We start from the raw sequence: 13,763 nt of genomic DNA, 5'->3' as shown, positions 1-13,763 counted from the left end.
ATCCATGTGCTGTATATTTGTAAACAAATATAATCTGATTAACGGACTGTGTGTGGAACGAGAGAACATCAAAACCGTAACCAAATATTTTCTACAAAAAAGCAAAGCGCAGACAATTTTCGTACCAGGAACTTCTTCAAAGGATGGTAGTGTCACATCCCTAAATTCCATCTATGGTTACGAATCCTTGTTGACGATGACAAAGCCTACGTGGTCCATTTATTTCGACTCGAATTTACGAAGAGACGACGAAGAAAGAAATAGAGGACGAGCAAATACGTTTGGGGGAAAACATTTGAGAAACTCAAACTGTAAACTCTTTATTTGACAATAAGCAAATATCTTCAGTGAAACTTTAGTGGTAAATTTATTAATTATATATAACCACTGTTAACACCAACAAATACTCATGGTTGGAAATACTTTGTTTAATCACTCGAGAGATATCCGCGAGAGTGACCAGCTTGATTAAAATTAAAAGCCTCTGCCTAAATTTCTTTCTTAGTCCTCTGAGCCTTCTGAGGAATACGGTCCTGACGATCTGCGACATCAGATTAATATATTTCTCGGGTTTTAAACTTGCCTCGTTGTTTGGAAAGCGTTCCTATAAAAGCATAGCAAGCTTCTAGAGACTAGAAAGAACAATATTGTGTCCTTCATCAATAGATACGAAAATTTTGGTTCACCTAGTTTTTTTCAACATTTATCATTTTTTCCAACTTATGCTTTTTATGATTGTGTTGTATCGCAAGTGGTGCAAAGCTCCGCTTCACCTCTGTGTCAATATTTTAGAACTTGTTTAAAAAAAGGCTTGATTACACAAGCAATGTATGTGTTATATGATCAGTCAATTTTATTTCGCAAATTTACTCAGTGTTTTCATGTGTTCAGTGTTAGTTTTCTGTTCACAGTAAAGATCTGTGTACTCCTCAAATTCCTTGAGGCAGTTGAATAGCATGTCAAGAATTTGGCATAAATAAAGCCTATGAATCGTTGGCTGGTAATTAATAATCAAGAATTTGTGAAAGCATCTAATTTTTGATGTCACATTGGCCATATTGCCTAATAGACAGTCAAAGTGTTTTCTGACCTAGCAGATTGTGGGTTTTTTCGCGAGCTTTTTTCCGACAGGCTTATTTTCGTGTTTTGTTGATTTTTAGGCTTTTTGACATTCTTGTACTTGTGTCGTAGAAATGCAGCTTTGCGTCTCTGTGAACGAACTGAAATTTCACGTACTTGGGCTTTGTGGTTTTTTGTTCACACTCTAAATGTTTGAAGCTCAAGTTTATATCTAGGCGATTTGACTTTTATTCGGCTCAACGGTCGTATGCTCAAGTAATTTCGGCTTAGTTGCCGCTTGTTTAACTCCAAATTTAACGTTGAACTTATTTAGAGACAAGCGTATCAAAATTCGTGGTTTTCCGCTTCTTTTTTCCCCGCTAAGTGGTGCGAATCTGTGGTGCATTGTAAGTGGTGCGAAGCTTCTCCGCTTTGCTTCAAAGCTGAAAGTTTTCCATTGATTATCAGAATTTAGAGCGTCCTCCTTGTGCAATCTATCTGTGTTTGTGAAGGATTCGTTTTGTTTCAGTTGGAGGCCCAGCAGGAAGCTGCATGCGAGAAGTATGAAAAAATAACCGAGTTGGGCAAATCAGGTCAGCAAGACATTTACTGCTTATGCGATGATTAAACAAAAAACTAGCAAAATCATTAGCGAACTAATTTAAGTAACAAAAAAATTCAGTGCAGATTTGCAATTTCAACATTTCTGTCAGCATCTTAAAAATCATTTTTTGAAAAACCATTACTGCACAAGTGGGAGCTGTCGTTCATAACATTTTGTGTTTCAGAATTGAAAGATGTTCAACAGCGCAAAGTAGGGGCCTTCGGAAAATACCTGATCGAATACAGCGAATTAATGGTCAAGCATTCTAAGGTATGTTGTATTATGATATTCTAAATGTGCTGGTTATAGTGGCTCGGTTATACACTCCGCCAAAGAAAGGAAATCCATTTTTGAACTTATTGTTTGATACAAAATTCGTTTTTCAATGAATGCGACCAACTGAAACTACTTAATGAAACTGGAGGTGTGAGTGTTTTGGGAAATGAATAAGTATTGCAGGTTATGGAAATGAATACGTATTGCAGGTTCACAGCTCTTTTTTTCAGGCCGAGTGTTCATTATTGGAATCTGCTATAACTGCCCTTAAAGGCTTGTAACCGAGTCTTCAGGAAAACCGGAAATTGACCCGATAAATCAAAGAAATCACACCACAAAACAGCCCATACCTGAAGCCTTGATAAATTTAAACTATAGTACAGATAGATCAAGAGATGGCTAGATTTGTTCATGTACCAACAAACATTTAACTGCTTTCTTGATTTGATATAAGTTGTTAATCTGATTGTGTTCCAATGTAATGCTGAAAAGAACCAACTGAGAAAAGAGAGCTCATCATCTTTAAGGATCTAGAAAATGCTCATGTCATCGGTACCACAAGATAAGATTGTGTTGATCTGAGTAAAGATTATTGTGACCGTAGAGAAAAAACAGTAGGTATGGCCGTTTGAACTTGGTGCTTATATCTGCATTTCGCTTAGATTTATGAAATCAGCAGCGGGTACAAAGGGGGTGTGTTATACAGGCATCGAACATGTGTTTCAAGACGGATACAAATTTTGGTAATGGTTACCTGATTTTGATCCCGCCGTCGTTTGAAATTGATATTCTTTGCTTTTTTCCCACTATACCCAGCCCTTGTCTTGGAAAAATCTGAACTCCGCTGCTGTGTAAAAGCAAACGCAAGTTGTCCAACCTATAATGATGTAATAGTCTGAAAGCTTATGATGAATACTTATGAATCATTTTTGTCGTTTGTTAATTATCAAAACAGCGTTTCTATTGAAATATTGATCGATTGGAGAATTTCATGTTGAAGAAGGATTTTATGAAAAACCAGCTGTGTCTATATTCCTGTTGAATTATTCAAAGCCATAAGTCTATTTTCTTACCTGACCTTTCCGTTGACCTATACTCTGGTCTTGTAGTCACCCTTAGAGATGAATATCAATTTACACTAAACGTATTATCTATATAAATATAAATTATCGATGTAGTGAGAATAAATTATTTTGATTGACCTATATTTGAGAGAATGTTGCTTAGGTGATACAGCAACTTTGCATCACCATTGAGTAAATGCTTGACTAAATTCATTAAAAACACAGTTCCAGCAAACGGGCGTGCTGATTTTGCGATCTCTCCCGAAACGTAAAGACACTAATTTGCTCAAAAATTTCTTCGCCATATGCTTATTCTGAAAAAGCAGGTCAAATTACTGTTTTGAGCAAATTTTAGAAGGTTTTAACTTTAAAAAAATAATTTTTTTGGCGCGCGCTCCGCGTAAACTGTACACTTTTGACTGGCGTTTCACTTGACAATGTTGAAGAAGACTCTATGTTGACATGGTAAAATGGGAATAGATTGCAACTCGTGTTTACTGAAATAGCGATTTCACCATACATCTGTTGGAGTGCTCAACGGTTCTTTCATGCGCTCTTTTGTGTTCATTTTTCATTCAATTCGAAACAACCCTATGATGGTGGTAAATGTCAGGGTTTTCCCAAAGGCTTGAAGTTTGGCCGCAAAGTTTGACTGCTCAAGTCTTCTAAGTTACGCTCACGAGATGTGATGATTGTATTGATTTTTTCAGAAATTTTTGAAAAGATTAGATTTATTAAAAACTTCATAATATTTGAAACTCAGCCCTATAAAGGGGGTGCTTTCAGAATACTCCTGGGGTTGCAAATCTAGTATCTGAATATGACTACTCAAATCGTTTCGAGTCGGTCAAAAAGATTTCGAGTCGGTTTTATGATTTTCAAAAAATATTTGAAGTTTCAACCGTGTAGTGGCAGTGTCAGGTTACTTCTAAAAGTTTCAAATCTGGGCTATTCTAATTGTTACTGTTTACACAGGCAAAGCTTGTGTGATATTATGAACTCTCTTTTTTTCCAACCTAACTCGCAAATACTAGTGTTCATTTTGATCAATAACCAGCTATTAAGTACAGCCAATGCTAAGGATATTAACACAGACTATGATTAAATATTACAAATAGCTTTTTAGCTTCAAGGTATCATGTATCTGTGGCGTAGAGGTAGGGAAGAAGACCCGCAACAAAATAAGAGGGTTAGAACCTGGGCAGGGTGGGATGTTTTTGATGAACTATTTCGTATACTAGTTAAAATGCGTCCGCTCTATTAATTGAGGCACGTTTGTTGGTAAATTACTTTTTCAAATTGACTGGTACTGCTATTGCGTCATAATTGGCTTGAGTAACTTAGCATTTATGTAGCCTCATTATTGGCGTGCGTCACTTGAGAGATTTTATAGACTCCAAGTCTTACTCATTCAGTTTTTCCCAGTAGGGTGATTGGTCATATTTTGGAGTGCAACTTCGCCTCTGTGTCAAACTGTCTGGTCTGCTGTAATTGTTACTTCTCAAAAAGTTTATGAGATATGTCGTTTAAGAAGTTTATGTCGTTTAAAAAGTTTATGTCTTATAAGAAATTTTTCAAAACCAAATCCTAAATGATGTTTAAAATTAATCCCACTGATTTAAAGGATTATTGGCAGCACATGATATACTTATAGTCTTATAAAATTAAATAACTAAGTCCAGCAAGATTTTCATATAAAAAATAATGGGTATTCAAAATATACTATTTCGATTTTTTCTAAAATAAAAAACGTCGAATTGTATGCTGGTTGCATTTTGAGAGTCTTTTTTCTGACTTGAAAATACATTATAGATTTTTTTGAAATTTGAAACTAAGTTTTAACACGTTTTTTTTAAGTTGTGACCATTTTGGTTAAAAAGAAACGAAAAAATGATTGCTCATTTCATGAACTAGAAAGCGCTGTTGGATGCATCCAGTCTACTTTTCTACGGTTGCTTTCAAATCCATTATTATTGTTTTTAGGAAGCTGGTTAAAGGCTTAGCAATTAGTTTGAAACAACTTAGTTGCAAGCTAGTTGAGTATTAGGTGTTGGCCAATTGTCGTTAAATAGTACCAAAGTCAATACTTTCGATGATCAGTGATTCAGGTAGCTGAGGGGGAAAAACTTCTCTTCCCTAAATCTACTGCTGCGCGATCGATTCATAAGAAAAAAAATCGAGTTCGAAAAAAAAGCAGAAATTAGTGCCAATGAAAAGTTACACGATTTTGTCAATTGTGATGCATGAAATTACTTTTCTGTATAGTTATTGTTTTTGTCTGATCGGAACTTTTTATTTTTGGAAATACAAAATTTCCGATCACACAAAAACAACAACTATCCAGAAAAGTAATTTAAAATAAAAGTTTATACAGAACACAGATGAACAAAAACTTTCCAAAAATACAAAGCTGGCACACTTGAAATGTTAGCAGAAAAATGAGAAGCCAAAAATGCAAGTTATAGCTAGACGTGACCTTAAACAAAATTAAAAAAAACTTCAACAAACAAAACAATAATAATTCTGCATTATTGTTCTCTTTAACTTTCAGCGAACCTAGATTAAGCAACCAACATATCAAGTTTATTCTACTATTAGCAAGGATAGCCGGTATCCGTGCAAGTAGCATAGAATGTTCCGACCATGGTCTCTAAAAATTTAATGGTCGTTTGAATCACGATAGAAAGGGGTTCAATATGAAACATCATTTTACTCATTCCAAAGATTACTTAATTTATCAGTTGTTGCGAGGAAAACAGAAAAAAAAGAGAAAAAACTAAAACACCTAATCTCTGTTTCTTCCATTATGTGAACATTTTTTTATGGGAAAAAAATCCGGTTTCAGAGGAAACTCGGTTGCAACGCCGGTTTGAAGTGTACCCGGTAGCAATAAATTGTTTATTTTGCTGAAATGTTTTTCCGCGCCAAATTTTCAAGTCGATATAATTTTTGTAAATTTTGAAATCCGCCCTCCAGTGGAAAAATTTCAGATCCGCTCTTCACTGAAATGATTTTGAAAAATTTAAAAAAAGTAAGTACATTTTCTAAATAACTTTCTAAAAAAAGTGATTCAAATAGGTTAAAATGAGAGTTACAGAAGAAAATGAAAGCTATCTGAAATTATAGAATATTTATACACTCCTAAGTTTCACATGTAATGTTTCTGCTTTTGTGTCCTTAAACCTGAAAAAAAATCCAGACAAGTTTTTTACACAATTATCTGTTTTGATTTTTTTTCAGAATTTTTCAACGGACTGTCGAACCTTAATATGACGCCACTCAATCTCTTTAAAGAATGCAAAGACTATTCCAGTTGGCACTCAGCATAAACTTGTTGTAGCTGAATTTACCAAGAAGAAAGTCCACAAACAAAGAAAAGTCAAGCGACAACCAAGGATAAAGACTTGGAAACTACGTGATCCAGAGACAAAGAAACTTTTAACTACTGAGTTTGCTGCGACACCTTAGGCTACTACATGGGAGGGGCTGAAGAACAACTTGTTTGAGGTAGCACAAAATGTCTGCGGTGTTTCTCGAGGACATGCAGCCTCACGTGAAACTTGTGTCCTTAAACCTGAAAAAAATCCAGACAAGTTTTTTACACAATTATCTGTTTTGAATTTTTTTCAGAATTTTTCAACGGACTGTCGAACCTTAATATGACGCCACACTTATCTGCATACGAGCTGTTTTTAGGTATGAGGTAGTGAAAATTGGTACGAACATCAGAAGCAATAGTTCTTTTGTGCACTTCGTGATATGAAATGTTCAGAAAACGAAGAGGTACAAAGCCTTTGCGATGATTACTTTTGATCACTGGCTAATAGAGTTGAAAAAAAAGGGAACGCGTCTAAAAAGTCTACAATTTTTAATACTGAAAAAACGATTAAGTCTAGGATTGCCTCTTTTTGCAAGACTTATTGCTTTTAAGTCCGAGAGCCAGCCAATTTTTCTCGAACAGGCGAAACGTTGCGACTTTTTAAATCTAAACTATCTCTAAACAGACTGAGTTTCGGATATTCAAACCAAATACTTATAAAATGACAAAATTTCGGGGTAATTTCTTTGTCAATTACACATTTTACCCTTGCGATAAGCAAGGGTGTTGTAAACGGGTACTAGACTTACTTTCCCGTAAAATAACTTTGTTCAGAGAAGGATAAACATTTAGAAAGAAGTTTGAAATGATAAATTTAGAGGTATAAAGCGTACTGGTTTTGGCAGTATAGTGCTTACATTGTGGCCGGTAGATGCAATTCTTTTATTGTTTTTTTTTACTAAAAAAAATTCGGCTGTTTTGCAGCTTATTAACTGTCGGCTGTAACTCTGTCGGTACATTTGCCTAGTTTTTTTAAATTGTTCTCAGTTAATTTTTGATATTAATTCAATTTTGATAAGTTTTGTCAGGATTTTAAAATAATTTTTCCACCCTTCTTTAGAAAAAGTCTTTTAGGAAAAAATCATAAAAAAAACGTTTTAACTAGAAAAAAAAACATTTCCAAATAATTTCCATGTCCTTTTAATGGGATTTTTTTTTGCTTTTTTTCAACTCCGCCTGGAAGCATTGCATGCCAGTAATGTTTCTTGCCGGTCCCAAGCCCGGGTAAAGGAGGAGGGTTGGCGATAGGAAGGGCATCCAGCCGTGAAACCCCGCTTCAACCTACTGAATCATGAATACGCCAAATATAGGGGGGGGGGCAGTACACCCCGAAGTGCTGCGCGGGCGTTGTCGGTGCCGGCCTACGTCAGAAAGAATGCACTGACACCCCGAAACTCCCTGAGACAAATGACGGCTGCAGAGCCTGACACGCCAGGAAACAAGTTTCGGGTTGCTACGTGGAACGTTGGTTCCATGACTGGAAGGAGTGTTGAGGTAGCAAGAGAACTTGGTGAGCGGAAAGTTGATGCTGCCTGCCTTCAAGAAACTCGGTGGAAGGGAGCAGGAACAAGAATGATTGGAAACGGCTACAAGTTCTTCTGGTCTGGCGAAAGAAGGCAGAAAATGGAGTTGGCATTGCTGTCGCTGAACACTTAGTGGACTGTGTGGTGGAGGTCAACCGTGTCAACGACCGCATCATCTCGGTTACGGTTATTTTAGAAGATCGTCCCTACAAATTAATATCTGCGTATTGCCCACAGAGCCAATTAGCAGAAGATATGAAAGATCAATTCTACGATGCCCTTGAGCGTGAGTTGATGACGACCGATAACCCGCTGGTTGGTGGTGATTTCAACGGACACATTGGCGAGGACAACGCAAGTTACGAAAGTGTACATGGTGGTTTTGGTTATGGAAGCCAGAACAGTGACGGCGTCCGACTACTGAACTGTGCCATGTCTCCACGACTGTTTATTGCCACCACTGCGTTCAAGAAACCACACACTCAGTTGGTGACATTTATGTCGGGCCGTATTGCAACCCAGATAGATTATATTCTTTACAGAAAAGACTCAATCTCTTTAAAGAATGCAAAGACTATTCCAGTTGGCACTCAGCATAAACTTGTTGTAGCTGAATTTACCAAGAAGAAAGTCCACAAACAAAGAAAAGTCAAGCGACAACCAAGGATAAAGACTTGGAAACTACGTGATCCAGAGACAAAGAAACTTTTCACTACTGAGTTTGCTGCGACACCTGAGGCTACTACATGGGAGGGGCTGAAGAACAACTTGTTTGAGGTAGCACAAAATGTCTGCGGTGTTTCTCGAGGACATGCAGCCTCACGTGAAACTTGGTGGTGGAACCAAGAAGTAGAAGAAGCTGTGAAAATGAAGAAACAACTGGCGCAGAAACAGAAACGATATAAATCGGACAGCGTATGCGAATGCTAAACGTGCTGCGAAGCATACGATTCGTGATGCCATCAACAATCAAGTAAATCAAGCTATTGCAGAAGCTGACTCTAAGAAGATCTTCAACATAGCAAAGCAAAGGGCCAAGCAAGACAAGACGAAGTCGGCACGAAATGCTTGAAGGATGCAGAAGGGAAACTGCAGACTAACATTGCTGCTCGTAAGAAAATATGGAAAGACCATATGCATGAAATCATGAATGTTGAACATCCTTACACTAGTAGTGACAAACCTTCTGTAGAAGGACCTTGCGAGGAAGTTGCAGTGGCAGAGGTTAAGAGTGCCTTGCGAGCGTTGGCGAACAAGAAGGCTCCAGGGCCCAGTGGTATCACTGCGGAGGTGCTCAAAGCTGCCGGTGACCCTTGCATTGATGTACTGACAACTATTTGCAATCAGATCTTATTCAGTGGTAAGATGCCCGAAGAGCTCTCTGATTCCACTGTACAAAGGTAAAGGTGACCCTCTCAGTACCAACTCATATCGTGATATAAAGCTACTGGAACATTCTTTTAAACTCTTGGAGAAGGTTTTTGAGTCAAGGCTCCGTGATATGATTACAATTGACAGAACACAGTATGGCTTTATGTCAGGTCGCGGCACTGTCGATGCAGTTTTTGTTGCCCGCCAACCTTGCGAAAAGTTTGCAGCAAAAAAGAAGCCCCTTTACTGGATTTTTATCGACCTGGAGAAGGCCTTTGACCGTGTCCCGCGGCGCCTCATTATAGAAAGTTTGAGGCATAAACGCATACCAGAGCATTTCATAAACGCTATTATGGCAACATATGACAATTGTCAGACCTCATTTATTGTGGACGGTGAACCGACAGATGCTTTTGATGTTACTGTTGATGTGCATCAAGGTTCAATCCTCAGCCCCCTCCTGTTTATCACGATTATGGATTATCTGACTGAAGAAGTGCGAGATGGCTCCATACTGGAAATGTTGTATGTGGATGACATAGCACTCGCAGCAGAGACACCCGAAGAAGTCATGAGGAAGTACAGAATGTGGAAGTCAGCATTGGAATCTAAAGGCCTTCGGGTTAATGTGGGCAAAACCAAGGGAATGGGAGACTTCCCTAGTGTCACCCGTATTGCTGCTGTCTATCCTTGCGGCGTTTGTGGAACTAGAGTTGGCAGAAACTCGATTATGTGCACTCTTTGCAGAAAATGGGTACATGGACGCTGTACCGGTATTAGAGGAAGTTTATCACCACACGAGTCGAGTTTTCAGTGTTCTACATGCCAAACCCCAGCTGCAAGTGATCCTGCACCCCGTAACAGTTTCGACGAGTTAGAGAGTGTTAGTCAGTTTTGTTACTTGGGACACACGTTGCATGCTACTGGAGACTGTGAAATTGCTATAAACGAGCGTATCAAGAAGGCATGGTTTGCGTTTCATAACCATGGTGGCGTTTTACTCGGGAAACGGGGACTGTCCATAAAACAAAGAGGTTTTATTTATTGTGCTTGTGTTCGACCAGTGATGACGTACTCCTGTGAAACTTGGACACTCAAATTAGAACACAAACGCAGGTTACTTTCAACGGAAAGGCGCATGGCCAGAATGATGTGTGGAGTAACCTTATTAGATCGCATTCCATCGGACTCGATTTTGAGCCGACTTGGTATTCAGAAGACCGTTATTGACTGTGTTGAAAAATCTAAATTGCGATGGTTTGGGCATGTCGTGCGTAGAGAAGATAGTAATCCAATCCAAGAAGCGTATTCCCTTGAGGTCCCTGGAAAAAGACGCAAAGGAAGACCAAGAAAGACATGGATAGAGGACGTGAAGGAGTAAATGAGAAGACGAGGAATGACGGAAGCCGACGCACACGACCGCAAACTCTGGCGCTCGAAGATTCAGGAGCGCCCCGCCGACCCCGTTTGAACGGGATAAGGCGGCAATGATGATGATGAAGATTTTTTCAAATTTTTGTTTATTTGTTTCTAATCGTTTTTTTGATATCAATTCATTTTTGATAAGGTATATTTGGAATTTAAAAATCACTTTGACTTTCTTTGAAAAAAATTAGAAACTTTGTTCTCTTTTCAAAAAAACTTTGTTCGTTATTTTTCTCGATAATTCTTGAGCTGCCTGCTGTTCTTATCATGTTCTTTTTGGCGAAGGCAATTGAAGTCATGAGCATATTTGCATTTTTTTGGGGAAAATTGTGCATCAATTTTTCGTCAATTGAATTTTATTTTGCTCTAAATGCTGTCTATCCTATATATCTTTCTAGAATGAAAACGTTTCTAAGAAGAAGACTTGGTTTTAGACTGCCTTAAGAACTATCAGTTTTTTTTTCCAGTATTTTTTGAATGATTTTTTCGTTTTAGTTTTCCTATTTTCCATTTATCCCGGTTTTGTCTGCATAGTTATCGCTGGTTTCTTTTTCAAGCTAGTTCAATGCTGGTTCTTGTCTTCCGCCAAAAGTTTTCATCAAATGAGTTTAATTTGAGACAAACACAAAATTTCGGTGTTGTTTTTTTGGAAATTTTTTTCAAATTTTTCGGTGGTTTTCTGTATCGCAAATGGTGCAAAGCTCAGCTTCGGTTCTGTGTTTAATCTCCTGCGCTGTTTTTTTTCTGTTTTTGTTTTTTTTGTGCTGTTTTGCCACTAACCCCAGCAAACTCTACACAAATTTTTGAGTGGGCAGGTACTTGTTGCGGAGATAATAAAGCGAGTAAATCAAAAAACAATTTTGAAAACCTTTATTGTAATGTGATGTCTCATCCTATATTCAGCTGAACGCGCATTACTATAAACAATTTGCACTTAAGTATATATAAACAATTAAAACAAAAACTAAAACTGATAAATTAAGAAAAAATTTTGATTTCTATTGTGGAGAAAAAACTAACTTTGGACAGTTAAGAAAAGAGAAAATTTTTTAAAAAATAATAATTTTGTTAGCGACAGAGTTAAGTTTTTCTGGCTCAAAGCCTTTATCTCCTAATTTTGTTCAAATAACGTCAAATCAAGAAAAAGTAACTAACCTGAAAAAAAACGACAGCAAACAACTTGGTTGAACTTATCGACAAACAAAAAATTCAGTATTTTATTATTTCGCGTATGCGTTATTACACTGAACACGCTTTACTATAAACAATTTGCACTTAAGTATATATAAACAATTAAAACAAAAACTAAAATTGATAAATTAAGAAAAAACTTTGATTTCTAATGTGGAGAAAAAACTAACTTTGGACAGTTAAGAAAAGAGAAAAAGTTTTAAAAAATAATAATTTTGTTAGTGACAGAGTTAAGTTTTTCTGGCTCAAAGCCTTTATCTCCTAATTTGGTTCAAATAACGTCAAATCAAGAAAAAGTAACTAACCTGAAAAAGAACGACAGCAAACAACTTGGTTGAACTTATCGACAAACACAAAGTTCAGTATTTTATCATTTCGCGTATGCGTTATTACACTGAAACTTCGAAAACAAGCAAAATAAAAAAAATTATCGAGTAAAATAATCAGAAAAAATCATTTTGCTAAAACATTGAAAAGGATAACATACATGTTGTCTGTGATTCTCCGCAGAGGATCTAAGAAAAGCTAACAAGCCTGTCTAATGATGGTCCGTTTTTAATACTTACGCACACTCCACGCAGAATTTTATTGTGGAGCGAAGTTAATGTTTGCTACTCAAAGCCATTTGTTGCGTCTAAAACTTGCCATTGGTACTACTATTGCAGCTGACATTAGTCAGGCTGTGGCAGACCTGAAGTTAGAAGTGAAGTGGGAGCTTGTCCTCCAATACTTTCTTTCTTTGCCGTGGCAGGGATCGAATTCATGATGCGATAATCTCAAATTGAACGGTGTACCACTATGCTTTGGCAATTTCTTTTTCGTACAGACACCCTGCTAAACCTGAGAAAACACGAAACTGTCTCAAATCGTGTTTTTGCTTGTGTTAGTTTCGCGTGTGTGAGAAAGTATGTGAGGACGAGCTCACTTTTGACTTCAAACTTCAGGTCTACCACAGCCTGAAATATTGACTTAAACAAAGCCGAAAACTTATATCACCAAAACAGGACAAAAAAATATATATTGAAAATCTTCCAAGGTCTAGATATTACCTCAAATAAATGAGTTTTGCTGTTCATTTTTCAAAGCCTACTACTATATGCGGGCGCCAGAGGCTGCTTATAAAATACTTGTTAATTAAAGTTCTCCACAAATAACGCTCTTTATTTTTCAGTCTAGTCGAGTTGTAAAATGGCTGCGAGCTACATTTTGCTAGTCCGTGGAAAAAATTGCTACTTGTTTAGATTTGTAATTGTGGTTTCTGCGATTCGCTGAGGATCTATGAAAAACTATCCAGCCTATCTAAGCATAGTCCTTCTTCTCTCATTTCCGCACGTTCCAGACTGAGTTATTTTGCTGAGGGAAGCTCTATTTTTTGCGACTCAAGGCCGTTTTCTGCGTCTAGAACTTTCACGTGGTACGAATATTGCAACCGTAATCGGTCAGGCTGAGGTAAACCTGAAGCTAGAGGTCAAATGAGAGCTCGTCCTCACACACTATCATTGCCATGGCAGGGGATCGATTACGCAATCTGACGATCTCGAAGTGAACGCATTACCACTATGCTAAGTGCCTAAGATTTTTCTTTCTTAACGGCATACCTTTGTTTGATTTGAAACATAAAATTTTTTTATATACGAGAACAGATACGTCAAGTTAAGCATAAGATCAGGTCAACAGTTGTATTATACGGAAACTTTTTGGTCGTGATTTAAGTGGCACTGATATTTACAAAACACAGTTTTAAGCAAGAACGTTTTACAGAAATCGAACTGGAGATTTTAACAGATATGCAACTGAGATTGACTTGCAGAAAGCATTTGGAGGTCCACTCGAGAAGCTAACTTTTACGTGTTACTGTGTGATACCTTCCT

The 13,763-nt window shown here is 37.3% G+C and overlaps 2 protein-coding genes across 2 annotated transcripts in view; both read left to right on the top strand.

Moving 5' to 3' along the window:
* The window catches only part of LOC134843213 (sorting nexin-6-like), a 187,107-nt gene extending 184,441 nt beyond the window's left edge, over nt 1-2,666 (top strand). Inside the window, exons 10-12 of the mRNA XM_063859593.1 lie at nt 1,589-1,652; nt 1,848-1,933; nt 2,170-2,666. Coding sequence (XP_063715663.1) covers nt 1,589-1,652; nt 1,848-1,933; nt 2,170-2,220 — 201 coding nt within the window. The 3' untranslated portion in view covers nt 2,221-2,666. The remainder of the gene's footprint in view (nt 1-1,588; nt 1,653-1,847; nt 1,934-2,169) is intronic.
* A 5,494-nt stretch (nt 2,667-8,160) lies between these two features.
* On the top strand, nt 8,161-8,835 carry LOC134856906 (uncharacterized). The gene has a single exon (XM_063873201.1). It carries the CDS (start codon nt 8,161-8,163, stop codon nt 8,833-8,835), a length of 675 nt encoding a protein of 224 aa, XP_063729271.1.
* Nucleotides 8,836-13,763: the final 4,928 nt, after the last annotated feature.

The sequence above is a fragment of the Symsagittifera roscoffensis genome, chromosome 1 (assembly GCF_963678635.1).
Source record: "Symsagittifera roscoffensis chromosome 1, txSymRosc1.1, whole genome shotgun sequence".
Classification (NCBI taxonomy): Eukaryota; Metazoa; Xenacoelomorpha; order Acoela; family Convolutidae; genus Symsagittifera; species Symsagittifera roscoffensis.
Note: the sequence above shows the minus strand (reverse complement) of the source record. Positions and strands in the feature narration are given on the sequence as shown.

What these genes read in the sequence shown, in the direction of transcription:
- LOC134856906 (XM_063873201.1), top strand. Translation starts at nt 8,161, where the DNA reads ATGAAAGATCAATTCTACGATGCCCTTGAGCGTGAGTTGATGACGACC.